The sequence below is a fragment of the Panthera onca genome, chromosome B4, assembly GCF_046562875.1.
Source record: "Panthera onca isolate mPanOnc1 chromosome B4, mPanOnc1 haplotype 2, whole genome shotgun sequence".
NCBI classification, from domain to species: Eukaryota; Metazoa; Chordata; class Mammalia; order Carnivora; family Felidae; genus Panthera; species Panthera onca.
In genome coordinates this window covers 11023750-11049414 of record NC_138345.1, presented here as the reverse complement: position 1 = coordinate 11049414, position 25665 = coordinate 11023750, and the positions used below count along the sequence as shown (strand labels likewise).

At 43.1% G+C, this 25665-nt stretch overlaps 1 protein-coding gene and 1 non-coding gene across 3 annotated transcripts in view; both read right to left on the bottom strand.

Annotated features, from left to right (window-relative positions):
- The window catches only part of DHTKD1 (dehydrogenase E1 and transketolase domain containing 1), a 52903-nt gene extending 30765 nt beyond the window's left edge, over nt 1-22138 (bottom strand). For both annotated transcript variants that reach the window (XM_078450433.2, XM_078450434.2), the window contains exons 1-4: nt 21885-22138; nt 7244-7399; nt 1721-1932; nt 744-938 (exon numbers count right to left, since the gene is read on the bottom strand). In XM_078450433.2, the coding sequence (XP_078306559.1) occupies nt 744-938; nt 1721-1932; nt 7244-7399; nt 21885-22041 (720 nt within the window). In that variant the 5' untranslated portion in view covers nt 22042-22138. The remainder of the gene's footprint in view (nt 1-743; nt 939-1720; nt 1933-7243; nt 7400-21884) is intronic.
- On the bottom strand, nt 5971-6075 carry LOC132660430 (U6 spliceosomal RNA). The gene has a single exon (XR_009601780.2). It is a non-coding gene; the product is annotated as a U6 spliceosomal RNA (small nuclear RNA).
- Nucleotides 22139-25665: the final 3527 nt, after the last annotated feature.

The following is a 25665-nucleotide window of genomic DNA, read 5'->3' as shown; positions in this document are numbered from 1 at the left end:
ACTTTCCAATGATGTAATGATGACACATCCTTCCATGGGCTCCATTCACTCCATTAACTTTCACAGTCCCTTTAACACTTATAATTACTTTTACTCTTCTGGCCCAGATCAGTGCTGAGGTTGATCCACACACGATGGCCACAATCTTATTAAGTTACAAGTCATTTTGATGTTCCTGGCCATCAAATCTGCAATCCGGACTCACGAGTCTGTTTAGAGACTGATAGAGCAGCTGAGTTGGGCGAAAGAAGAACACCAAGATCCAGTTACCTACAGAGCCACTCATGTGAGTGGTCTCCCAGGATGACAATAATACTAATGTATTATTAGTTTTAGTACAATATGTTAAGTATAAACTCTGCAAATAAATGGAAGGTAAAATTGACTCCTTGGAGGGTGAAATTGTAAATAATTGCACAGATCTTAATGTTTGAGCAATTTTTATTAAATTAGTAAAGCGTGCTTCAAAGAACAGAGATAATTTCAAAGAAATTATCTATTCATATCATCCTTGAGAAAACAAACTAACTTTTACTTTCCCTGAGAGAAGAAAGAATCCATGTAAGACTACACAGAAAATCAACCCAAATACCATATCTATCAGCAGTGTTAGGTTCCATCAATTAATTAAGCTACCTCCTGGACCAACGGCTGAGATGTTTACTCAGGCTTCTAGAAGGAATTACTAGCATCGTCGGTTCTATCCTGTTACAGTCAATTGTACATCATAGAAAGTACCTTACCTCCGGAGGGAATTGCAGAAGGCCTGTCAATAAATTAAGCCTCCCTCTATGGGGCATGCCAATAATAACATCAGTTATCCCACTGTAGGCTGCCATTTTCAGCAACTCATGGAAAAAGCCCATCATGCTTTCAGCTCCTTCGCCTCCATACCGCTTCACTGTAGCAAACTTGGTGGCCAAAAAGTGGTCAAACTCCTATGGAACATCATGTCAGACACATTTGTGGTGGGAAGATAGCCAACTACTTAGGTCAAAATCAGACACATTCGTGTGTATTGTAGGAAGACCCCACACTGCTTCAAGTGACCGCAGCCGTGCCCCTTCACAACACACCCCAGAGACAGATGTAACTAATCCAGAACATGGCTGGAAAGCCTAAAGGACAGCAGGCAGCAGTCAGATTGCAGAGAAAACCACCCGAGTGGTGGAATAACTTACCCCAAGAGGGATCCTCTTAGAATGTGTTCCTCTAGAGTTGGGGCTGGGCCTTAGGGGTCTGCCCCTCCTAGCCCTTGAGTTTTAGTACCAGGCTCTACGGTACTATTTTGTCAAGGCCGCAAATGACCCAACTATCCAAATTACTGGGAATAGTTTCCTTGTCATCTTGACACGCCTGAGTCCTGATCATAGCCTTGACAGACTCAAGGTCTATTAATCTGCACCAAGAGTCTCTTCCATGCATCGTTCTTTTTTTGATCACTCCAGGTCATAAAAAGAGAAGCAAGGTCTTAAGGGCTTTTCAGTCTTTTACAGAGTGAATAGGCAATTATATAAAAAGTATATATTTTGACTCAGTTGTTTGGGGTTCTACTTTTTCCTACTTAGAACAAAGTGGTGTGTATTCTATTATCTAGTGTGTTGACGCAACGAGGTAAATAGGGGTAAGTAAATGCTTTAATTCCCTCTCTTCAATATTGATATATCTTTGTAGAAAAAGAGCCATCCTATTCCATTGATGTTAGCTGGTACTTTTATACCTGAGATTCTAGCATTAGTTTTGACAGATGTTTTCGCTCTTCTGTGGTAAAGGTCTCTTTTTTCAGTTCCTCAAACCGTTTGGCAAACCAGTCTTTCTCCTCCTGGCTCTCAAGCTGGGAGGTTTCAATAGAAATTTGCCCACAGTAGATTTGGTTGAGATAGGCTACTATTTCCTCAAGAGAGGCCTCCTCCTTCCCCATGTTCAACAATCCTACAAAAATGAAATCATAGGGATCGTTTTAAAAAACAATCAAACATGTAATTAATTATAGAACATACCAAAATAATTATTTCAATTCAGAGCATTTTGTTTTGGATAAGTTGGGTCATCATCAATGGCTACCTAGATTTTTCTAAAGACAAAACTAAAAATATGGTCAAAGGCCACAAAATAGTCAGACTAGGAAAGAGAATATCAGTCTTTCTCCACAAGGACAGAGCCATGCCGCTTTATGCCAAATTTTGATTCTATTGTAATTTCAAACTAAAAATGGAAAGTTAACACTCAACTGCTTTATAGCTACAGATCAGATATTCTACCTTTATCTGAAATATCTCCCCAAATGTTTAACTCTTATATTAATACCTACAAAGTAATGTCTACCATTGAACATTTGGCCTAAATGTTATTAATATTGATAGCAAAGCAACATTTTTTTTTATTTTTTTAAAATTTTTTTTTTTTTTAACGTTTTATTTTATTTTTGAGACAGAGAGAGACAGAGCATGAACGGGGGAGGAGCAGAGAGAGAGGGAAACACAGAATCTGAAACAGGCTCCAGGCTCTGAGCTGTCAGCACAGAGCCCGACGCGGGGCTCGAACTCACAGACCGTGAGATCATGACCTGAGCTGAAGTCGGAAGCTTAACCGACCAAGCCACCCAGGCGCCCCGCAAAGCAACATTTTAAGCTAAAGGGAAATCTACCTGAACCTTGGTCAACAAAAGGAGAGCACTGTAAGTGTATCAATAGCTCAGCACCAAATCAATGATCAGTCATTTGCCTTAACCTACAACGTGAGTTTTTAACAAACCAACATTTACTTTATTATTGCTTATGGTTTCTTACAATAAACTTTAGCTCTTTGATACTGATTGACCATTCAAGTTATAAAAATTATTTTGCATATCGCTTGGCTTCTCTGCCCCACATTTTAATCTATAAAACAGGAACACCTCAGGGGGTAGTTGTTAAAATTAAATAAGATAGGAGGGTGCCTGGGTGGCTCAGTCAGTTAAGCGTCTGACTTCGGCTCAGGTCATGATCTTGCAGTTCGTGGGTTTGACCCTGTGTTAGGCTCGGTGCTGACAGCTCAGAGCCTGAAGCCTGTTTTGGATTCTGTGTCTCCCTCTTTCTCTACCTCTCTCCCTCCTTCATGCTCTGTCTCTCAAAAATGAATAAATGTTAAAATTTTTTGAAAAAAAAGATTAAATGAGATAGGAAATAACCTAATGTCCACTGATGGGATAAACAAAATGTGATATAGCCATACTGTTGCAGACTATGACTCTTGAGTTCTCTTTTGTCCAGCAAGAGAGTGGACACTGAATTGAATACGAGAGAGGCTAATGTCCAGAAGGAGACAAAAGCCCTGAACACGTGTTTCATCTTGTATTTATTGAGCTCTCAAGATCTTACACAAGTGTTGTACATGAGGAAATAATCAGATAGTAATCAATAACTTGTATGTGGGGGCGCCTGGGTGGCTCAGCCGGTTGAGCGTCCGACTTCGGCTCAGGTCATGATCTCACAGCTTGTGAGTTCAAGCCCCGCGTCGGGCTCTGTGCTGACAGCTCAGAGTCTGGAGCCTGCTTCAGATTCTGTCTCTCTCTCTCTCTCTCTCTCTCTCTCTGCCCCTCCCCTACTCATGTTCTGTCTCTCACTCTCAAAAATAAATAAACATTAAAAAAAAAATAACTTGTGTGTGTAAGAAGCAAAGGGTCTGCCTGGGGAGGTGGGGGCAAGTGGTGTTTGTGATCAAAACAAATCTGGTATATTGGTACAAGATGGAAAGTAGTTTCCTGCAGGTAATATAACAAGTTACTTGTGATCCCATTATAATATCTTGCTAACTAACCTTGGGCGCTTTCACCCAGTGGTGGCAGCTTTCTGACCTAAGCTTTCTTAACCCATTTACATAAGTATAAGGAATTCTTGAACCTATTTCCCCACACCATATGACGGACTAGTGTTCAGCCACATAAAGGAATAAATTACCAGTTTATGCTACAGTATGGATGAAACTTGGAAACATTACACTAAATGTAAAAAGCCAGACCCAAAAGGCCACATACTATGACTTCATTTATACAGCATGTCAAGAATAGGCAAATCTATAGAAACAGAAAGTAGATTAGTGGTTGCAAGGGGCTGAGAAGAAAGCAGAATGGGGAGTGAGTAAGTAAGTTTACTAGGCACAAGATTTCCTTTTGGGGTGATGAAAATGTTCTGGAACTAAACTGATGATTGCATAACATTGTGGCTGTATGAAATGTCACTGAATTGTATACTTTAAAATGGTTAGAGTGGAGGGCACCTGGCTGGCTCAAGCGGTACAGTGTGAAACTCTTGATCTCGGGGTTATGAGTTCGAGCCCCACGTTGGGCACAGAAATTACTTAAGGGGCGCCTGGGTGGCTCAGTTGGTTAATCTTCCGACTTCGACTCAGGTCACGATCTCGCAGTCCATGAGTTCGAGCCCCACGTCGGGCTCTGGGCTGATGGCTCAGAGCTGGAGCCTGCTTCCGATTCTGTGTCTCCCTCTCTCTCTGCCCCTCCCCCGTTCATGCTCTGTCTCTCTCTGTCTCAAAAATAAATAAACGTTAAAAAAAAATTAAAAAAAAAACAAAACACTAAACTTTCCATTCCTGAAGGGCCATTTAAATTATGATGGCATAGATTTTGTCTCCAAGCCCCCCAAGTGAGAATTGCCTAGCTGAGTCCAGGCAGATTCTAGAACTGAGAGATAATAAAATTGTTGTACCCTTAGAAGTTACTGCATTTTGGGGTGGTTTATTACACTGCAATAAATTACCAGAACATTACTAATTAATGTATATACCAGAATTTGACATTGCCCAAAAATAACTTTAAAAAAAATGACATTGGGGCGCCTGGGTGGCTCAGTCGGTTGGGCATCCGACTTCGGCTCAGGTCATGATCTCGCGGTCCGTGAGTTCAAGCCCCGCGTCGGGCTCTGTGCTGACAGCTCAGAGCCTGGAGCCTGTTTCAGATTCTGTGTCTCCCTCTCTCTCGGCCCCTCCCCCGTTCATGCTCTGTCTCTCCCTGTCTCAAAAATAAATAAACGTTAAAAAAAATTAAAAAAAAAAAATGACATGACAGGGATCACCTGAGTGGTTTAGTTGGAAGAGTATGTGACTCTCAATCTTGGGGTTGTGAGTTCGAGCCCCGTGTTGGGTATAGAGATTATTTAAACATAAAATCTTTAAAAAATAGTAATAATAAAATAAAATAAGTAAGTAAAATTTAAAAATGGCATGAGATAGGAGCCCAGGATGCTGCCTGGTTATCTAGCCCCCATTTTTTTTTAAGTTCCCAAGCTGGGAAATAAAACAGGAAGTGAGAGCTGGATTGTCACCTTACCTCTGCCACTTCTTAGCTACGAGTTACTTAAGTTCTCTGAGTTTCTGTTTCCCTGTCTGTAAAATAAAGATGGCAGTAACTTCTTAGGGAGTAGGTGTGGGAATGCATTGACAAAACAGATGTAAAGTGTCTGGTCCATAATGGGTGTCCAGCTTTTTTAAAACTATTATTTCAGGGCTTGCAACGTTTTATTCATTTTTTTAAAGTTTTTGGTTGTTTTTTTTTTTTAGAAATGTTTATTTGTTTTTGAGAGAGAGAGAGAGGTAGAGAGCAAGCAGGGGAGGGGCAGAGAGAGAGGGAGACAGAATCCCATGCCATTGGCACAGAGTCCGGATGTGGGGCTTGAACTCACAAACCATGAGATGATGATCTGAGACGAAACCAAGAGACGGACACTGAACTAACTGAGCCACCCAAGCAACCCTTACTACATTTTAAAAATAGTTTTCTTTTGTAGTAAGAATGCTGATCGTAAGATGTTCTCTTAGCAAAATTTTAAGTATGCAATACAGTATTAACTAGAGCCCCTAGAACTTATTTATCTTTCATAATTGAAACTCTGTACCTTTTGACCACCATTTCCCTATTTCCGCTTCTTCCCAGACCCTGTGAACCACTGTCTAAGTTTGACCATTTTATCATTTTTCTTAAATATGGAAGACTTCACGAATTTGCGTGTCATCCTTGTGCGGGCACCATGCTGATCTTCTCTGTATCGTTCCAATTTTAGTATTTGTGCTCATGAAGTGAGCATGAGTTTGACGATCTTAGATTCCTCATACAGTGGGATCAATCATGCAGTGCCTGTCCTTCTGTGACTGGTTTAATTTCACTTAGTGTAATGCCTCGAGTTTCATCCATGTTGTCACAAATGGAAGGATTTCCTCCTTTTTTAAGGCTGAGCAATATTCTGTTCCATATACCACATTCTTTTTTTCTTTTTTAAGTAGGGCCTATGCCCAACGTGGGGCTTGAACTCACAACCCCAAGATCAAGAGTCACATGCTCTAGCAACTGAGCCAGCCAGGTGCTCTCATACTGCATTTTCTTTATTCATTTATCCATTGATAGACATTTAAGTGTTTTCATATTTTTTGCTATGGTAATAATGCCACAGTACATAAAAGTACAGATAACTCTTTAAGACCCTGATTTCAATTTCTTTGGATAAATACTCAGAAGTGGGATTGCTAGATCATATGGGATTTCTATTTTTAATTTTTTGAGGAGTATCCGTACTATTTTCCACAGTAGCTACACCTACTTGCATTTCCACCAACAGTGCACGAGGTTTTCTCTACATCCTCACCAACACTTGTTATCTTGTGTCCCAGCCATTCTGGCAGATGTGAAGTGATACCTAATTGCAGCTTTGATTTGCATTTCTCTGATGATCAGTGATGGTGAATACCTTTTCATGTACTTGTTGGCCATTTAGTTGTTTGTTTGTTTTAATGTTTTTATTTCTTTTTTGAGAGAGAGACAGACAGAGAGAGAGACAGAGTACAAGTGGGGGAGGGGCAGAGGGAGAGGGAGACAAAATCTGAAGTAGGCTCCAGGCTCTGAGCCATCAGCACGGAGCCCCATGAGGAGCTCAAACACACGAACTGTGGGATCATGACCTGGGCCGAAGCCTTAACCAACTGAGCCACCCACGCATCCCACCTGTTGGCCATATGTATGTCTTCTTTGGTAAATGTTTTTAAACTTAGAGGAAATGAACCCTATTGAAAGACTATTCTAGAACCTCAAGACCAGTCCTCTTAGACAGTGCTTGAATGTGCCCCTCACGGTCAACTCACACTCCATGGAAGCCTCAGCTCCAGTGGGCATGTGAGTTCTTCAAGAACAGAGAAAGGAGCCATACTGCATCTTGGCAGCTAACCGTTACACGTAGAGTCTAGTGTTGGTGGGCTTTACCTGTGGTATTAAAAGGTCCCTGTAGGGTCTGCACAAGAGCTTGGACTTCAGGCACATTCTCTGGCAAGGCTTGTCCAGTGAAGAGGGGGTTGATTTTGGCAGCTTTATGACCATGTTCACAGTATACAGTCACCAATCTGGCAAGGCCATGATCAACTAATTCAAGGGGAAAATAAAACAATACAAACAATTTAGAAAATGCCCACAAACTAAAAAAAAAAAAAATCAGTTTTTCAAAGAAGCCTTTGTGGCCTTAGACACTTTTAATGCATTCCTTCTACCTACCACATCTCAGGTTTATAGACTATCAGAATCCAGGAAAACACACTTACTTTTTTTTAATGTTTATTTTTGAGAGAGAGAGAGAGCATGAGTTGGGGAGGGGCAGAGAGAGAGAGAGGGAGACACAGAATCCAAAGCAGGTTGCCAGCTCTAAGCTGTCAGCACAGAGCCCGATGTGGGGCTTGAACCCACAAACTGCGAGATCATGACTTGAGCCAAAGTTGGATGCTCAGCCGACTGAGCCACCCAGGCGCCCTCAGGAAAACACACCTATTTCTTTAAATTTATCTCATGATTGCTAAAGTCAGTGAAGGAAAAAAAAAAAAAAAAGAGATAGAACTATGGGTGCACATTTGTAAAAATAACTATGCCTGTAGAGAAATAGCACTGAAAAGAACTGTTAAAATGCTGAGATTCTGGATAATTAGAGTCCTCTTAATTATTATTTGAGATTTTTAAATATTTTACTTAAAAAATAGACATAGGTAGAACTACAAAATCAAAGTTACATCTCCTTCCCTATTGCTTAAAGACCCAATGTACCGAGTTATTTCATAGACTCATGAAATTTATACTAGAAAAAGATCTTTTTTTTTTCTTAATGTTTTTTATTTATTTTTGAGACAGAGAGAGACAGAGCGTGAGCAGGGAAGGGGCAGAGAGAGAGGGAGACACAGAATCGGAAGCAGGCTCCAGGCTCTGAGCCATCAGCACAGAGCCTGATGCGGGGCTCGAACTCACAGACCGTGAGATCATGACCTGAGCCGAAGTCGGATGCTCAACCGACTGAGCCACCCAGGTGCCCCTAGAAAAAGATCTTAAAAATGATCTTTTCACAGGGCACCTGGGTGGCCCCGTTGGTTATCATGATCTCATGGTTTGTGGATTTGAGCCCGGAGTTCGGCTCTGCACTGACAGTGTGGCGTCTGCCTGGGATTCTCTCTCTCTCCCTCTCTCTCTGCCCTTCCCCTGCTTGCACACTCAACGCTCATGTTGTCTCTCTCTCTCAAAATCAATAAGTAAACTTAAAAAAATTTTTTTAATGATCTTGTCACTCACATAATGCAAAACAAAACAAAACAAAACAAAACAGGAAACAAACCCTTTATAAAGCTCTAAATGAGTGGTTCCTCAGTCTCTGCTTGGAGGAGTTGCATTATCTTTTAGTGAACCCAATATGATGATTCTATTTTGAGCCCAAACTGCTTTTCTTCCCTCTTCCATATGAAAGTTATTCCAAAATTTGAAGAAAAAAAAAAAAATCCTTCATGCCCACACTCTGCTAACCTTCAGTTCATCAAGGCAGCCTTAAACAGCACAAATCCCCGGCGATGAGCAGATCCACCATTTCTGAACATTTTCTGAACATTTTTTCACCTTATGTGTTTATTCTTAGAACCCAGAGAAAAGTTCAGCATATTTTGAAACATTTAATGACCATTTTATGAACATTTATTGCCATGCAGTGAGCTACATATGTGCTTTGTATTCAGAGTACGGCAAAGTATGTGTCTTGTCACGGGCTGACAGGAAAGAACAGAGAGGTACTGAATACGTGAAGGATGTGTTGGCACTGATGCAACAGTTAGGACGATCCATGCTATGTCTAATAAACTGGTAAGCTAATCAAACAATCCCAGTAAATGAATCGATTCCAGTCTGGAGATAAGTCATATAAATTGCCATAGGGTTCTATTCTGAATCTTACCGAAGTTCTCAAATGCTGTGTTATAAAGTAGGAAACCTTCACATTTGTGACTAAAATCCAGAAAGACCACGTCTAAAGCATTGTCCCCACCAGTCACTCCTTAAAAACATATTCTTCCTCCCCACCAGAAAACAACAAAACAGCAAAAAAAACAAACAAAAAATGCCACATTCTTCCCTGGGCTCTGCGGCATCACCAAATCCTGGCTTTTCTCCTAACTCACTGGCTACGCAAACTCAGTCATTTTGGGGAGGGAGCTCCTCTTCTTTGTCCATCTCTAAAATATTAGTGGTCTGCAGATCTGCCCGCAGCCTTTTTCTCAAGCTGTTTTTCTCTGGGTGATCTCCTGCACCTTCCACAGTTTCCAGGAACATGTACAAAACTACATCTCTGGTGGGGCAAGTCTAATAGTAGATATGCACAGTTATCATCACCATCCCCAAATTAGCAGCCCTATTGAAAACATTCTCTTAGTGAACCCACATCAACTCAGAGATTATTGCTCCAATTTCTAAGTGTTCCCCAGGCTTCTCATGCCATTCTAAGAGCAATGGCATGGGAGTTGGCACAAAAGCAGGCTGCTCGCTCCCAGGGACGTGTGGAAGCTACTATTCTGGCAGAGCCTGAGAGAGAGAGGTCCACACCCCTCCACACCTCTGGGCACATCCCACATCCATCCTGGCAATCTATTTTCTCTCAGACCCTCTTCCTGCCTTTGCTCTGGTTTCTTTTTTCCAGACCCAATCCCATATTCCTTCCCTCTCTGCCTCCCAGATCCTTCCACTGTGACCTCTGGGATTCTACTCCATGATTAATCAACCTCTCCGCATTCTTACCCTCCTCCATAAACATTCCTTATACCCCTATCCTAACTGGAACCTGCTTTCTCCCAGAGGACAACGGGAGGTGAAGCTGCTCATCACCACACTGACCCCTCAAGTACTGAAGGTGGAGTTTCATTCCTCAGGGACATCCCCCCTCCCCCCACATTAGTCCTCTAACTCTGAAAATCTCCAGCCCCCAGGGGGACACGCCCTAGGGTTATCAACTAATCTCCATCTAGTATCAGTAGCCATTACAAAACAATGTTGTAGGAGAAGCTTCAGGGAAAAGTGTCAGTGTATATAGAGGAAAAAAACAACTATCAACAGTATAAATAGTATGAGCCTGCTCTTTGTTACAATGTATATATGTATAGTAGGTAATGTATATTTCATTACCTAGTCTATATAGCATAGTATGAGTATCTATATACTTTATATATGTGAATGTGTGTACATATATCCCATATACATAAAGGAAATGGACCAAAAATTTAGCGATTATCCTGTACAAAATTCCTCGTTTTTTCTTTCGCTTATCTGCTAAGTTTTCAATGGCAAACATGTAGAGCACAGCTCTTCAAATGTTATCCTGACTTGCTGCCTACTGCACTCGTAGGGCACTCCAGTGTACCTGTCCTCACCAGTGGGCTTTATGCTTGTAAAAATCAGTTATATTTGTTCCTAAGGCTGGTGCTGTGGGAGAAAGAAAATGTGGGGGGAGAAATCATAAAAATCTAGAGAGATGCTGCTTTCAGATTGCTTCCATAGTGCTCTTAATTTTAAAGATTTGCAAAAACAAATCCAAGAAGAAATACATTTGTCAAAATACATGAAGCATCTCTCATTTCTTTATCATACTCCTTGCTTTAAAGAACTTTTTTTTTTTTTTTTTTTTTTAATTAACTGACTACATTCTAGTTTCAAATCCATCAGGGGTGCCTGGGTGGCTCAGTTGGTTAACTGTCTGACTTTGGGTCAGATCATGATCTCGCGGCTCATGAGTTTGAGCCCTGCATGAGTTTGAGCCCTGCATCAGGCTCTGTGCTGACAGCTCAGAGCCTGGAGCCTGCTTCGGATTCTGTGTCTCCCTCTCTCTCAGCCCCTCCCCTGCTTGCACACTCTCTCTCTCTCTCTCTCAAAAATAAATAAGTACTAAAAAAAATCCACCAGATATGATTGCTTCATCTATATTTTGTAGCAAACAGTGATATTATAAGATTTCAAAGGATGAGAACACATTGAATACATATATTGTTCATAAAAAGAATTTCATATCACTGTATAAATAAGTCAAAGGATTACTGTAAAAGAAAAATGAATATCTTCATGCTAGGTATACTACCAACCAAATAACTTGATACTCAGGATATCTATAGAAGTTCAGAAGAATTTAATTTTGTGTTTAAATCCCTAAGAAGCCAGAGAGAATAGGGAAAACAACAACACATATACACACTCCTTTACAAAACAAAATGGAAAATATTGAAGGCATGCTTCTGGCTCAAGAGACTGGCACATAGCAAATGCTCAAGAAGCATTTGTCATTAACTGAATGAAGTCCTGAGATTCAGCATATCGTAAGAGAGTCACAGAATCCTTGTGATGCAAGTTTTCCAGAGCCAGAGCCCTCAAACATGCAGTACAAGAGCTGCAGTGAATACATCTTCCACCTCACTTTGAGCTCCTCTTTTTTTTCTTTTTTTCCTTTTTAGAGAGAGAGACAGACAGACAGCGAGACAGAGAGAACACACGAGCTGGGGAGGGGCAGAGAGAGGGAGACAGAATCTTAAGCAGGCTCCATGCCCAGCACAGAGTCCCACGCGGGGCTCAATCCCATGACCATGAGATCATGATCTGAGCCAAAATTAAGAGTCGGATGCTTAACCAACTGAGCCATCCAGATGCCCCTGAGCCCCTCTTTCCCAAGAACTGCGCTCTCCCATTCCAGGGAGTGGGTTCCTAAGACCACGTCTACCTCATTCCATTCTGCCTCCCTCCCAATTAATGGATTCCAAAGACACCTGAGTCGAAGTGGGTCAGATTCACTCTTTCCAGAATTTATGACTTGGGATAGGGAGACACGGGTGGTCCACTATGCCTCCTGTTTGTGCAAACAACATGGTTAACGCTGAACACCTGCTTTCCTTCTGGGAGTCTGGAATTTTGGCACAGGCAGAGGGTGTTTACATGGACGTCTGCCAATAAAAACCTCGGGTGATGAATCTCAAATGGACTCCCCTGGGTGACACGGCACATATATTGCTGTATTTACGTTGCATGAACAGGAGTGTTTCTGTATCACCCCTCACGGGAGAGAGAGCACAAGGACTCCTGCACCACGGTGCCTGTGCTGTTTTCCGCGACAGTGCAGCTGTGTATCCTTATTACATCACTGTGATGAATCTGAGCCATGAGTACAGCTGTAAGCCGAGCGCCATGAGGCTTTCTGGCGAATCTCTAAATGTAGGGGTGGTCTCGAGGACTCCTGACACGCATTATGGGTAGCACAGGAGCTGAGTACATTAACAGCTGTGCCCTGTGGGCCCACACACAGCTTCTGCCAATATTCCCAGAGTTAGTGCTGGTTTTCTCCCCCGCTGAGGCTTGGTTGCTGCACACATCCTTCAGCTCTGGGAGATATCCTTGTATCTTTTCAAATAAAGTCCCCGCTTCCCCTTAGGTGGCCACAGTTGGTTTCTGTTGCTTGTGATCAAAAGAACCTTTGCCGATACGGGGGTAAAAAAAAAATTATGATAAGGATATCTACATCAATTACTTTATTCTCTCTGTAAGCAAGCACAGTCGGGGCACTGAAGAGTGTTTTATTTTCAGGAAAAAAGGGTTCGTATTAACCAGCCTGAAGTACACTGACACATAAACTAAACTTAGTACTTAATCTAAAAGTCAATACAGTTCTTTTTCATCATCTGGTCATAAACAGCCTCCCCCCAAAAATATCTAGATCATATCCATGGGTTTCTTACATTCAAGGCAGCATATGCTTATAGCAAGTGGGAATGTTGGATATCTATAAAATGGCTGAAGATTCCAAGAAAGAGAATTTCATAACTGGAGTCTCTTCAAACCCCATTAAAATGTGATGGCCGCCCCCACCCCCACCCAGTTTCAGCTTAGGAACTTTGGAAATAACCACATTAAAACAAAGACTTCAGGGGCACCTGGGTGGCTCCATTGGTTAAGCATCAGACTCTTGGTTTCAGCTCAGGTCATGATCTCACAGGTTCATGGGATAGAGCCCTGCATTGAGCTCTGGACCTGAGTGTAGAATGTTTGGGATTCTCTCTCTCCTTCTCTCTCTCCCCCTTTCCCCTTCTTCCGAGCTCTCTCTCCCTCTCTCAAAATAAAGAAACACTTAAAAAACAAAGAAATTAAGGCAAGACTTTGTACCAGACTATTATATTCTGTACAACAAATTCAGATAAACCTAGGCTGTGCAACTGAGTTTATTTTATATCATACCTTATCTTTCCACCTCAAATACAGTATCTTTATAAAATAAATTTATTTCAGGGTGCCTGGGTGGCTCAGTCAGTTAAGCGTCTGACTCTTGATTTTGGCTCAGGCCATGGTCTCAGGGCTTGTGGGATTAAGACCTGCATCCAGCTCTGAGCTGACAGCGCAGAGCCTGCTTGGGATTCTCTCTCCCTCTTTCTGCCCCTCCGCCACTTGTGCACACACACGTGCTCTTTCTCTCTTTCAAAATAAATAAACATTTAAAAATAAAATAAAATAAAATAAAATAAAATAAAATAAAATAAAATAAAATAAAATTTATTTCATTCTTAAAAAAAAAACAAACAAAAACCTTGTTCTGGTCCTTTCTGGGTTTTTTCCTAATCCTTTCTTAAATCACTGCCAACATAGATAAGTAAGGATCACAGATTGATAGTGAATGATAGCAAGTACTAACTTTTGCTCAGTGTTTCACACACGTCATCTTACCCAACTCTTGCAACAACTCTGAAATAGGTCTCCTCATCTGCAGAAGAGTAAACTGAGGCGCAAAGAGGTTAAGTGACCTGCAAAATGTGACAGAGGTAGTAAAGAAGCTACCTTCAAGCATATTTGACTTCAATCCAATGTTTTATCCATTATGTTATAACAAAAATTGAAAAGGGAAGTCCAGAGCCTACAGCAAAAAGGATGAGAGAACTGGAAATCAGTGAGACATTTGAAAAAAAAAAAAAAGTGCAAGGGCTAACGTCATTAGCCTTTTCTGGTCTGCATTGTACCCGAGAATTATCTAGATTTTTTTTTTTTAATTTTTTTAACGTTTATTTATTTTTGAGACAGAGAGAGACAGAGCATGAACGGGGGAGGGGCAGAGAGAGAGGGAGACACAGAACCGGAAGCAGGCTCCAGGCTCTGAGCCATCAGCCCAGAGCCCGACGCGGGGCTTGAACTCACGGACAGTCAGATAGTGACCTGAGCTGCAGTCGGACGCTTAACCGACTGAGTCACCCAGGCGCCCCTATCTAGATTTTTTTAAATCTCTAATGCATTAGGATTTTCTTCAACTGCTTTTCTCATGAGTCCAGTAAAGGCTCCTATTATTTCTAATTTGCAACATACCCACAACCTCACTTCAACTACTAAAGCTCAGTGCCAAGGTCAGTAATGGCTAAATGCTGCTTGAAATCCTATGGCGCCCATCTCCTGCTGGTCCCTCAGTTCTGCCATATTTTTGTAATCTGAATCCTCCATAATGACATTGATACTCCTGAATCGGCACTCCTCCATTTTCAATTGGGATTGTTGATGAATAAACTGAAGTTTACCTGAATTGAGGTTTACAGAGGTTAAAGTACAAGCTGTTACTAATAGCCAGCAACAAAGAACACTCACCACAGGTCAAATTTTAACTAGTGAAACCACTGTCATTTAAGAGGTTACTAGAAGGAAATTCAATATCTTTTTAAAGCCTTAATGTAATGGATGTCTTAGTGAATGATGTAGTCGCCCCATGCAGGCATTGACTTTCAGCCAAGATAAATATTTGTAAAAAGAAGGCTGATGAAGGAAAGGCAAAGAGGAGGAGGGAGGCACCATAACTTTGATCGTATCCCATCTCACTATGTCACCTTGGATGTGGGAGGATGCCATGTGTCCATTTTCAGGACGGATTGTCCTTCGATTGACTTTGCCAATCCCAAAGAGTTGTGGACATGATCCACCAACCAACCCAATCATTTCTCTCAACCAAGATGGTACCTTTTAGGACAACTGGCAGGCGTCATGAAAAAGGCTTGAGCCGGTCATGATCTCACGGTCCGTGGGTTCGAGCCCCATGTTGGGCTCTGTGCTGACAGCTCATAGCCTGGCGCCTGCTTCAGATTCTGTGTCTCCCTCTCTCCCTGCCCCTCCCCTACTCATGCTCGCTCTCTCTCTCTCTCTCAAAAATAAATAAACATTTAAAAATTTTTTTGAAAAAATAAAAAAAGGAAAAAGACTTGAGCCAATTAAATCATGTACTCCTAATTAACGGAACTGACCATAAGCACCCACTTAAATGGAATTTAAGGAAAAACCCAGCAAGTCTTCATTGTGTTCATGAGCAAAAAAGAAATTATTAGTTCTTCTAAAGCATAGTAATATAGTATATTACCCGATGTATACAGTGCTTCCTTTCTTGATAATTGGTGTTACGGTTATACATGCAAAATTCAAATGCGCTAAATGTCACAAATAAATTGCATATACAGAATTGTATTTCCATTTCTTAGTAGGAATAGCTCACTTAATAAGTATTCAGTTAAATACAGAGCTGAGAGGAATGTAAGACAAGGAGCTTACCAAGCAGGATCTTACAGCATGAGAGGATGGTCTCTATATGAAACTGCACACAGTCATAAAAAGTTCAGTAGAGTCCAAGGGGTCTCTCGGACTGAGAGTTGAGGGAGATCAGATTAGGATAGCCTGGAGTTGTCTAGACAGATGTTACAGAGGAGATGGGAACGGAGATGAGCCATGGAGAATGGGTATGAAGTGGAAGGGCATACAGAATGAGCGGGGAGAGCCTTGGATAATGGCTGGAACATGGGGGAATTTATGTCAGAGAAAGGTAAGAAAGAAGGCAGAATGGGTCATGAAACATGAAGGGCATTCAATATCAAGCTAACAAATCTGGGATCTTATTCTGAGAGGCAAAATAGAGCCTTTGGAGACTTGAGTTAAGAAAATAACTCAATGAGGGGCGCCTGGGTGGCTCAGTTGGTTGAGCGTCCAACTTTGGCTCAGGTCATGATCTCACAGCTTGTGACTTCGAGCCCCGCATCGGGCTCTGTGCTGACAGAGCCTGGAGCCTGCTTCAGATTCTGTGTCTCCCTCTCTCTCTGCCCCTAACCCACTCGCATTCTGTCTCTGTCTCTCTCAGAAATAAATAAACATTAAAAAAATAAATAAATAAAAAATAAATAAATAAACATCAAAAAAATTAAAAAAAAAGAAAATAACTCAATGAAACCAATGTCTTAGAGAAATTGTGGCAAGACACCAGGCTACAAATTTTCATAGCAGTGAGGCTAGCAGTTTTATCTTTTTGAAGTCATGGGAATTCAATGAAAGCTACAGGCCCTTTGCCTAAAAATAGACACACACAGTTGTGCAAAAGCCACAGACCCTCTAAAACTTTTCCACAGGGATCCGTAGACTTGGCTAGGAGCACCTGGATTAATATTTCTTGCAGCAGCAGCAGCAGACCAGAATTAAAGGCCTACGCTAGGATCCCAACAGTGAAAACAGAAAGCAAGGCTTTGAGAAACACAGTGCTCAAGATTTGATATGAAGTATGAGGTGAAAAGTTGAAGGTGGGTTGTTTGCCCCACATTTTTACAATATGTCTGTAGCAGAGCCTGCTACAACTCCTGAGATCCATTTTCTCTTCTCTTTCATGGTGATAATCAAACATATGGCCATGCAGAATAAAGATATACGTCCCAGCCTTCCAGGCAGCCAGTTGCCCATGTGACTAAGTTCTGATGAATGAGAAGGTAGTAGCCATGATCTGTGTAACTTTGGGGTCTTGCCCTTGAAGGGAGATGTGTCCTCTTTCCCTTCCCCCTTTCCTCCATCCTGCTGTACAGTGTGGATGCAGTGATGAGCCATCCTGGACCGGAGTAGACAGCAACACCCACAGGATGGTGAAGAAACAACATAGAAGGAGCTTGAACCCCTTTGGACCTTGCAGAGCAAAGCTGTCATACCAGCTCAGACCTTTACTGGTCTCACTTAGGTCACTGTTCCCCCACGTGTCCAACACAGCCCCTGAACTTACCCTATCTAATACACCATTTGGTACTCGAGGTGGGTTGCTACCATAACAGCCTAAAATACATATGACCGTGGCTTAGCAGTCAGGTGGTAGGTACCAAGAACCCAGATGTTTCAGACTAGAAAGCTAATGAGCACTGTGTTATGCTATCTGACAAAACGCGTGGTGAAACTGTCACCGGTGATGTCCTGCAAGGCAGACTGTATGTCCACGGAGCTGTCGCTCAGTAGCATGTGATCGTTGTTTCTTGTCACTTTCAGGAAAGCCCTGGGAGGGAGATGAGGTCAATCTAGAGCGAGCTAGTTGGCAAGAAGAGATGAGGGAAATTCAGCTCTGCTAAAAGGCAGATCCTAGCAGGTTTGGACAACTAGAGGCAATTATAAAAAGTGGTTCTGAAAAAGCTGTCTTACCAAGAGGGAAAACAGACAAACCCTTCTTCAAGGACCTTCCAGTAAGCATTCCCCGTTAGGCAATGAGGGATGCTGAGCCTCCAAGGTCCAATCAAGGGTATTACCTTCCCACTCAAGCCTATTATTTTTGATGGTCTCAAGGTAAGCACCTCTAAGTTTAGGAAGCTGAGTGGGTGGAGCACAGAAGCAGTAAATAAAAGACTGGAGTTTTCAGGCTTAAAAACTAGCTCTAGAGGAGATCTTTGTCTGGGGGCAATTTGGTCATAAAATGACCACAAGCAAAAAGACTGCAAGCCTATGAATTTCATGAGAAAACTGTACTGCCAAAGAAATCCCAACTTCGGCCATTAAAAATAAAAAAATAAGTAAAAACAACCGTGTCGTTGATAACCCCCTAAAGTAACTCTCAGGTTCCTAACCTTACCAAAATAAGGTAGGCTGTGGACGGTGGGCAGCCCCCAAGGAGGGCATACTCCCCAATGTCTAAAGCAGAGATGGCCACAGAAGAAAATGGATAAAGAAAGACCCACACGGCAGAGCCAGGGGAATGTTGTGAACTTGCTACATCGCCACAGAAAGGAGCTCTTATCATTCCTCTCCAGCAGGATTTGATAACTGGTTTGAACAGTGACTACTAGAGTTCCTCATTCCTTTCTTTTCCAGATGGGAGTTTTCTTTGTATATATGGAATGTGTCAGTAGGGGGTGCATGGCAATTCATGAAATTCTAAAGCATGAGCAGACACAGCCAGTCCTGACAGAGAGGACTGCACATTCTTGGGAGATAACAGACTTTGAACTGGACTCAAAGACTGAATAGAGGAGACAGAATCCATTCTATAAAAGGGGGGAAAAAAAGAAAAAGCTTAGGTTATCTGAATGGCCAAAGGGGTGGAATGTGGTGATTACTAGTTATTTTTCAGCATTTTCCCCAGATAATTCTTAGCTGATACATGGCCAACCCGAATAAAAATTATGCTTTCCAATCTCCTTTGCAGATACATACTGACCAAGTCCTGACGGTGAGATGCTACCAGAAGTGACAGCAACTCTCTTTGCCCCCTTTCTCCCACCTAGGCTAGTAGGAGACAGTGATCTACAAAATAACTGGTACCTTCTGAAACAGAAGAAAAAACTGCTACAGATCTGCATGCAATGGTAATTTTGAAAAAGGTACAAAGTGGACCAAATGCCTTTCAGTTTTATGCACAGTAGTTAAAAAATAGGAAGAATTGTGGGAAGGGGGGATGGGCTAAATGGGTAAGGGGCATTAAGAAATATACTCCTGGGGTGCCTGGGTGGCTCAGTCGGTTGAGCGGCCGACTTCGGCTCAGGTTACGATCTCGCGGTCCATGAGTTCGAGCCCTGCGTCAGGCTCTGTGCTGACGGCTCGGAGCCTGGAGCCTGTTTCGGATTCTGTGTCTCTCTCTCTCTCTGACCCTCCCCTGTTCATGCTCTGTCTCTCTCTGTCTCAAAAATAAATAAACGTTTAAAAAAAATTAAAAAAATATATACTCCTGAAATCATTGTTGCACCATATGCTAATTAACTTGGGTGTAAATTTAAAAAATAAATTAAATCAAATGGTAAAAAAAAATTTTTTTTTTTTAAATGGGAAGAATGAAGGGGCGCCTGGGTGGCTCAGTCAGTTGAGTGTCCAACTCTTGATTTCGGCTCAGGCCATGATCTCACAGTTCATGAGACTGAGCCCTGGGTCAGGCTCTATGCTGACAGCTCAGAGCCTGCTTGAGATTTTCTCTGTCCCTCACTCTCTGCCTCTCTCCCTCCCTCTCTCTCATTCTCTCTCTCAAAATAAACAAATGAATTAAAAAAAAATAAGAATAAAAGATTGCCCTTAGCAACAGAATTTCTCTTCTTTTTTTAATGTTTTGATTTATTTTTGAGAGAGAGAGAGACAGCATGAGTGGGGTGGGAGGGTGGGACAGAGACAGAGAGAGAGAGAGAGAGAGAGAGAGAGAAAGAGAGAGAGAAACAGAGACAGAGAATACAAAGCAGGTTTCAGGCTCTGGGCTGTCAGCACAGAGGCCAATGTGGAGCTCAAACTCGCAGACTGTGAGATCATGACCTGAGCCAAAATCAGGTGCTTAACTGAGCCACCCAGGTGCTCCAGCAACAGAATTTCTTAAGCTAGATTCTGCAACTGTGCATCAATTATTTCCCAGCATTGATTTCACTCTTTCCTCCCAATACCACACGAGCACACCCTTGGCATTCAGTCCTAACTCAATACTGAACTTTCAAAGTCACCAAGCACCTCACAGTATAGCAAAATCATTACTAGTCTGGATGGGCGGGGGGAGCGGGAAGAGTCAATTTGGTAATGAGGGAAGAGGGAAGGGATTACATATAAAATCAACCCCAGAGATATTTTTTCAAGCCACACCAGCCCAGAGCTCCCAAAATGATTTGGATACAGTCTTCCAGGTAAAAACCACTGGCCTAGGTTTTCCAAAGCAAGGCTTAGTTTTCAGCTGCCAGGCTGAAGAATCAAATAGAGGGGTACCTGGGTCGCTAAGTCATTTAAGTGACCAACTCTTGGTTCAGGTTCAGGTCATGATCTCATGGTTTGTGGGTTTGAGCCCCGCATTGGGCTCCGCGCTGACAGCAGGGAGCCTGTTTGGGATATCTCTCTCCCTCTCTCTTTCTGACCCTCCCCAGGTTGCTCTCTGTCTCTCTCTCTCTCTCTTTCTAAATAAATAAATAAGAATCAAATAGAGGCCCAATTGTGAGGGAAAACCTTAAACAAGATCACAATAATTATGCACTGAGCACACAGTAATATGATCCTAAATGAAGAAGAGATGGTCAAATATGTCCTACACTTGTGAGTTATGACTATAACAGTATTTGGCCATAGATGGCTATAGCCTTTCTGCTAAAGAATCACCAGGGGTGCCTGATAAAAATCCATATTCTTGAAATCTATCTCAGACCACTGAATTAGAACCCTGGGGTGGGGGGAGGCTTGGGAAATGGTATTTTAAAAATCAATTCAAAATGATTTGAACACACACTTAACTTTGAGAATAACTGACATAGAAAATTCTTGACACTCGATTTGCAAAGTGAAATAAGATACCAATAGTCTTATCCCCAAGGATTAACAATCTATTTGGCCAAAATGAACCTAAAGGAACCCCACTGCATCTAAGAAAGAGAAATCAGGTTTACTATCAAAGTCACCTGAGGTCAAGAGCAAACTATGGGTTTGGACCTAGCAAACTAGGTCCCAGTGTGTAATATAAGAGTCAAAGTTCAGGTACTTATATGATGAAGACAATCTTCATTGTCAATCTAGTAACTGGATCAAAGATGCCAAATGATCTTCTTCTAATAATCAATCTGTATTCATCTGTTCTGTGAAGATTAAATGCATCACAACTTTGCGGCACAAACCAAATACCCCAAATAGATTTTTTGTACATGAGCATACAAAGAGAGGTCTCAAAAACTAATATTCAGGTCTCCTAACCCATTAAAACCATCAGTGACATGGTTCTGAACTCAGCAAAGAATCTTAAACTCTGAAATTAAAGTAAGAGGCTAGTTAGGCCAAGGAGACAAATAATTATTACCATGCTGTGGTCCAATCACCAGCTAACTGCCCTCTTCACCCTAGCTGTACAGTCGTGATCCCCACACATTCTGCTCACAAGAGCCTTAGAGATGGCCCTGGAAATGTATCCTTGAGTAAGCTCAAGAGCTGGGAGATCTTAGAGCTCTTCTTTTCCCGCAGCTCCGCCTGCGCAACAGCTAAGTTCCCACAAGTTTACATCCAAGGAACAGAAAAGACAAGACCTCACAAAACAAGTTTGAACACGAGCGATGGGAAGATCACCCACGCGTGGATCCAATGCCGAGACCCCGACTTCACGTTTCCCCCCCTACTAAGGCTGGACAGAGGGTGACCCTCACACTGACAACCTCGCCCTGCCCAACCTGCCTTCCTTGGCCCCCTCATCTCCCCTTACTCCCTACGGGCCTGAGCGCACAGTGCAGACCCCCAGAAGTCCAGCCTCTCCCACAACAGCATCCCACCTCAGGCCTGTCAGGGAAGTCCCCTGCTTCCCCAGCCCCTACGTGCACGGCACGGCCCTATCCCCGACCTGAGGGGCGCGCCAGGCCGCCCCGGGGCTCCCGGCTCTCGGGCTTCCTCGGCCGATAGCCATAGACACCCTTCTCTGTCTGGTAGCCGCGCCGGAATAGGAGCGGAGGGGCTCGGCAGAAGCCTCGTCTTGCTGCTGCCACAGTGGCCGTGGCCATGTCTCGCCTGGACTCGGGGCGGAAGACAAGGGGCAGCAGTCGCCAGGATACGAGGGGTCAATCCTGGGCTGCCTGGAACCGGAGCAGGGGGAGGAGCGGGAAGCAGGAGGCGGGAGGCGGGAGGCGGGAAGCGGAAGCCCCGCCCGAGACAACGCCCCCGCGCCTGATTGGCCAGGGGCCTGCCTCTGGGAGCCAATCCAGGTAAGCTGCCGGAGGGGCGGAGCCACCTCCTGGGCTCTGGCGCCAGGCGTGCGCTTCTGGCAGCCGAGGGAAGCCGGGAGTGCAGAGCCTGACGTCGTCATCTGCTTTCTGGTACAAAACTCGTTATCTCTATATATCCTGCAAACCCCAGCCAGGAGTATTCACCCACCACCCCTCTGCTGGAAGCCCCCGAACACGACCACACAGAACGAGACAGGTTCTCGTACCGAAGGGAAAAAATCAGCGACAGGGTGCAAAAAAGTCGTGGGACCGAGACCAAGGGACGCAAGAAGGAAAGGCCATCTGAAGGAGCCAGAAAATCAATATCGCTCCTTTTATTTTTTTCTTAAGAAACACTGAGGCGGGGGGGGGGGGGCGGGGGGGGGGTGCTGGGTGGCTCAGTCGGTTAAGCTTCCAACTCCGGCTCAGGTCACGATCTCGCAGTTGGTGAGTTCAGGCCGGGAACCAGAGCCGGGCTCTGTGCTGACAGCTCAGAGTCTGGAGCCTGCTTCGGATTCTGTGTCTCCCTCTCTCTCTGCCCCTCCCCCACTCGCACTCTGTCTCTCTCTCAAAAAATAAACATTAAAAAATTTTTAAATAAATTTAAAAAAAGAAACATTGAGGAAGAAAGTAGAAAATAGGAGAGAAGGAGCCTGCAAGAAAGGGATAAAATAAAAGTGAAGAGAAATCAGGCAGTGTGGAGGTATTTGAGATTCTCGGTTGGTCTATCTCTGACAGAATTTCCCCAACTAATTTATTCCACCACTTACCTGCCAATGGGGGGGGGGGGGCAATGAAAGGGATCTGAATCCTTCCCTAGCCAGTCATCCGCCATACTGTACCCCCCGCCCCCCACCATACTCCTAGAACATTACAAGATATCTCTCCACCTCGCTCACTCAACCGCTGTGCCCACAGAGCACTTCGCTAGGTTACAAAGATTCGTAAGAAACAGTGTCTGCCCTTAATCAGTTCCCAGTCCAGCTGCAAAGTGAACTCAACACACAGTATGAGAGATGCTTGGACACCTGCCTGTGCAAGTAGCCGGCGAGCATAGACAATCAGCATGGAGTACAAACAGGTGTGTCAGGGAAACCTGCAAGGGGAAAGGACACCAGACCAGAATCTTCAGGGATGAAGCTGATTATGGCGATTATGATTTTTTTCTTTATAATTTTAACACAAAAGAGTCCAGAACATGTTTGAAAGGTATTACAAAGTACTAAATCAAAAATACAGAAGGGAGGGATAATCCAATAGACTGAAGTCCATGCAGAGGTGGGAAAGGATGTGATCCAAGCACAGAGGATGCTGGAAAGGAGGAGAGACATGTCTTCCATTGATTTAGGTGGATATAAGAGATGATTGGTACAAAAGCAATTGGAGTAATAGATTCAGTGGTGGAATTCTGAGGGGATTTCTTCTATGTAAAGTATGAGGCTATAATTGATCCCCAAAGAATTATCCAAGAAGGTGCTGGGGAGTGGCAAGGCAAGTCGGAATTGAGAATGGTAGAAACAGTACGAAACCATTATTGAGGAGTGAAATGTAGATTGTCCTAAAGTTTTGGGGGCCACCCCGTTGAGGCTGGTGACCATGAATAGAAAGTGATAACAATTTCTGCTCTTTTGTGATTTTCTCCATTAGTGCTCATTTGGCTTGGTACAGAGAAGGTGGGAAGGATGATGACCGGATCCATTCAGGGCTATAGTTTTTCCAAGCAGATATAATAGGCCAAGAGTCAAAGACGTCTAAGATACTAGTTAGAGAGGGGTGCCTGGGTGGGTCAGCTAGTTAAGTGGCTGACCGTGGCCCAGGTCATGATCTTGTGGTTCCTGAGTTCGAGCCCCGCATCAGGCTCTGTGCTGACAGCTCAGAGCCTGGGGGCCGCTTTGGATTCTGTGTCTCCCTCTCTCTCTGCCCCTCCCCCCTTGCACCCTGTCTTTCCCTTTCTCTCTCTCTCTCAAAAATAAACATTAAAAATTATTTTTAAAAAAGATACTAGAGAATGAAATTTAAAAAATGGACTCTATGCTGAAAATAAAAAGGCTAGGAATATAAGAATGGACTGATAAAAGGAGGGAGGTGTCAGTGGGCTGGCGATTCCAACAAGGTTGAAGAATAGGTAAACTGGGGGTGCCTGAGAATCTGAGCTAGAACAGAAGATCTTAGCAAGAAAATGGGGTGTTTGATGTGATGATTGAAGTGATGCAAAATTTGACAATGATAAGGTTAGTTGGCTAAAGTAGAGTGTGGAAAATGTCATCAGAGGTGTGAAGGTCAAGGAACTGAGAGGTCAGATCTTTAGGCAAGTTGCCATTGGAACATTAATATCAGGTTGGAAATGGCCAGAATTGAGGTCTTCGTCTTGCGTTGAAGCCTCTGGTGAATGAAGAGGAACAAGTAGGAAGGTGGCAGTTGATGCTGAGGAGGGGAAGAAGGTATGGCATGTCCATAAGGCATGGATTCATTTATTTATTTTTAAATGTTTATTTTTTGAGAGAGAGAGAGAGAGAGAGAGTCAGAGAGCGCACATGCGCAGGCAAACAGGGTTAGGGCAGAAAGAGAGAAATCCCAAGCAGGCTCCGTGCTAACAGTGCAGAGCCTGACTTGGGGCTCAAACTGTGAGATCATGACATGAACGGCAACCAAGAGTGGGAGGCTCAACCAACTGACCCCCCCAGGAGCCCCCCCCCTAACGTGTGGATTCAAATCAGCAGGGAAATGTGCAAAAACCTAGGCAGCAACTGGGAATAAAGATGATATAGATCCCGTCTCTGGACCCCAAGTACAGTATATCCGAAATAGTTCTCAAATCCTTCTACTCTCCATCATTACTGCCTAGTCTGGGCCATCAGCACCTGTCTCCAGGAGTACCGCAATGGCTTCCTAAATGGTCTTCCGGCCTTGGGTAGTTCCTGACCTTGCCATACTTCATCCACACTGAGTCAGACTTATTTCCTAGAATTAATATCTGATTCATATTGCTATTGCCTGAATTTAAAATTATAACATTCAATTTATTTATTTTTTTTTAACATTTATTTTTGAGACAGAGAGAGACAGAGCATGAATGGGGGAGGGGCAGAGAGAGAGGGAGACACAGAATCGGAAGCAGGCTCCAGGCTCTGAGCCATCAGCCCAGAGACTGACGCGGGGCTCGAACTCACGGACCGCGAGATCGTGACCTGAGCTGAAGTCAGACGCTCAACCGACTGAGCCACCCAGGCGCCCCATAACATTCAATTTAAAAAATGCATAGCAGACTGTAGAAAAAGAGCTATTATAATCATTACTAAACTACTAATACTGTTATAAAACTACAGTTTTATATAGTTTAATAGTTTTATTATTCCTGGAAAACAAATGTTTTGTTCTCTTATTTATTCTTATGTTACATCCACACAGGATAGATACAGTGAT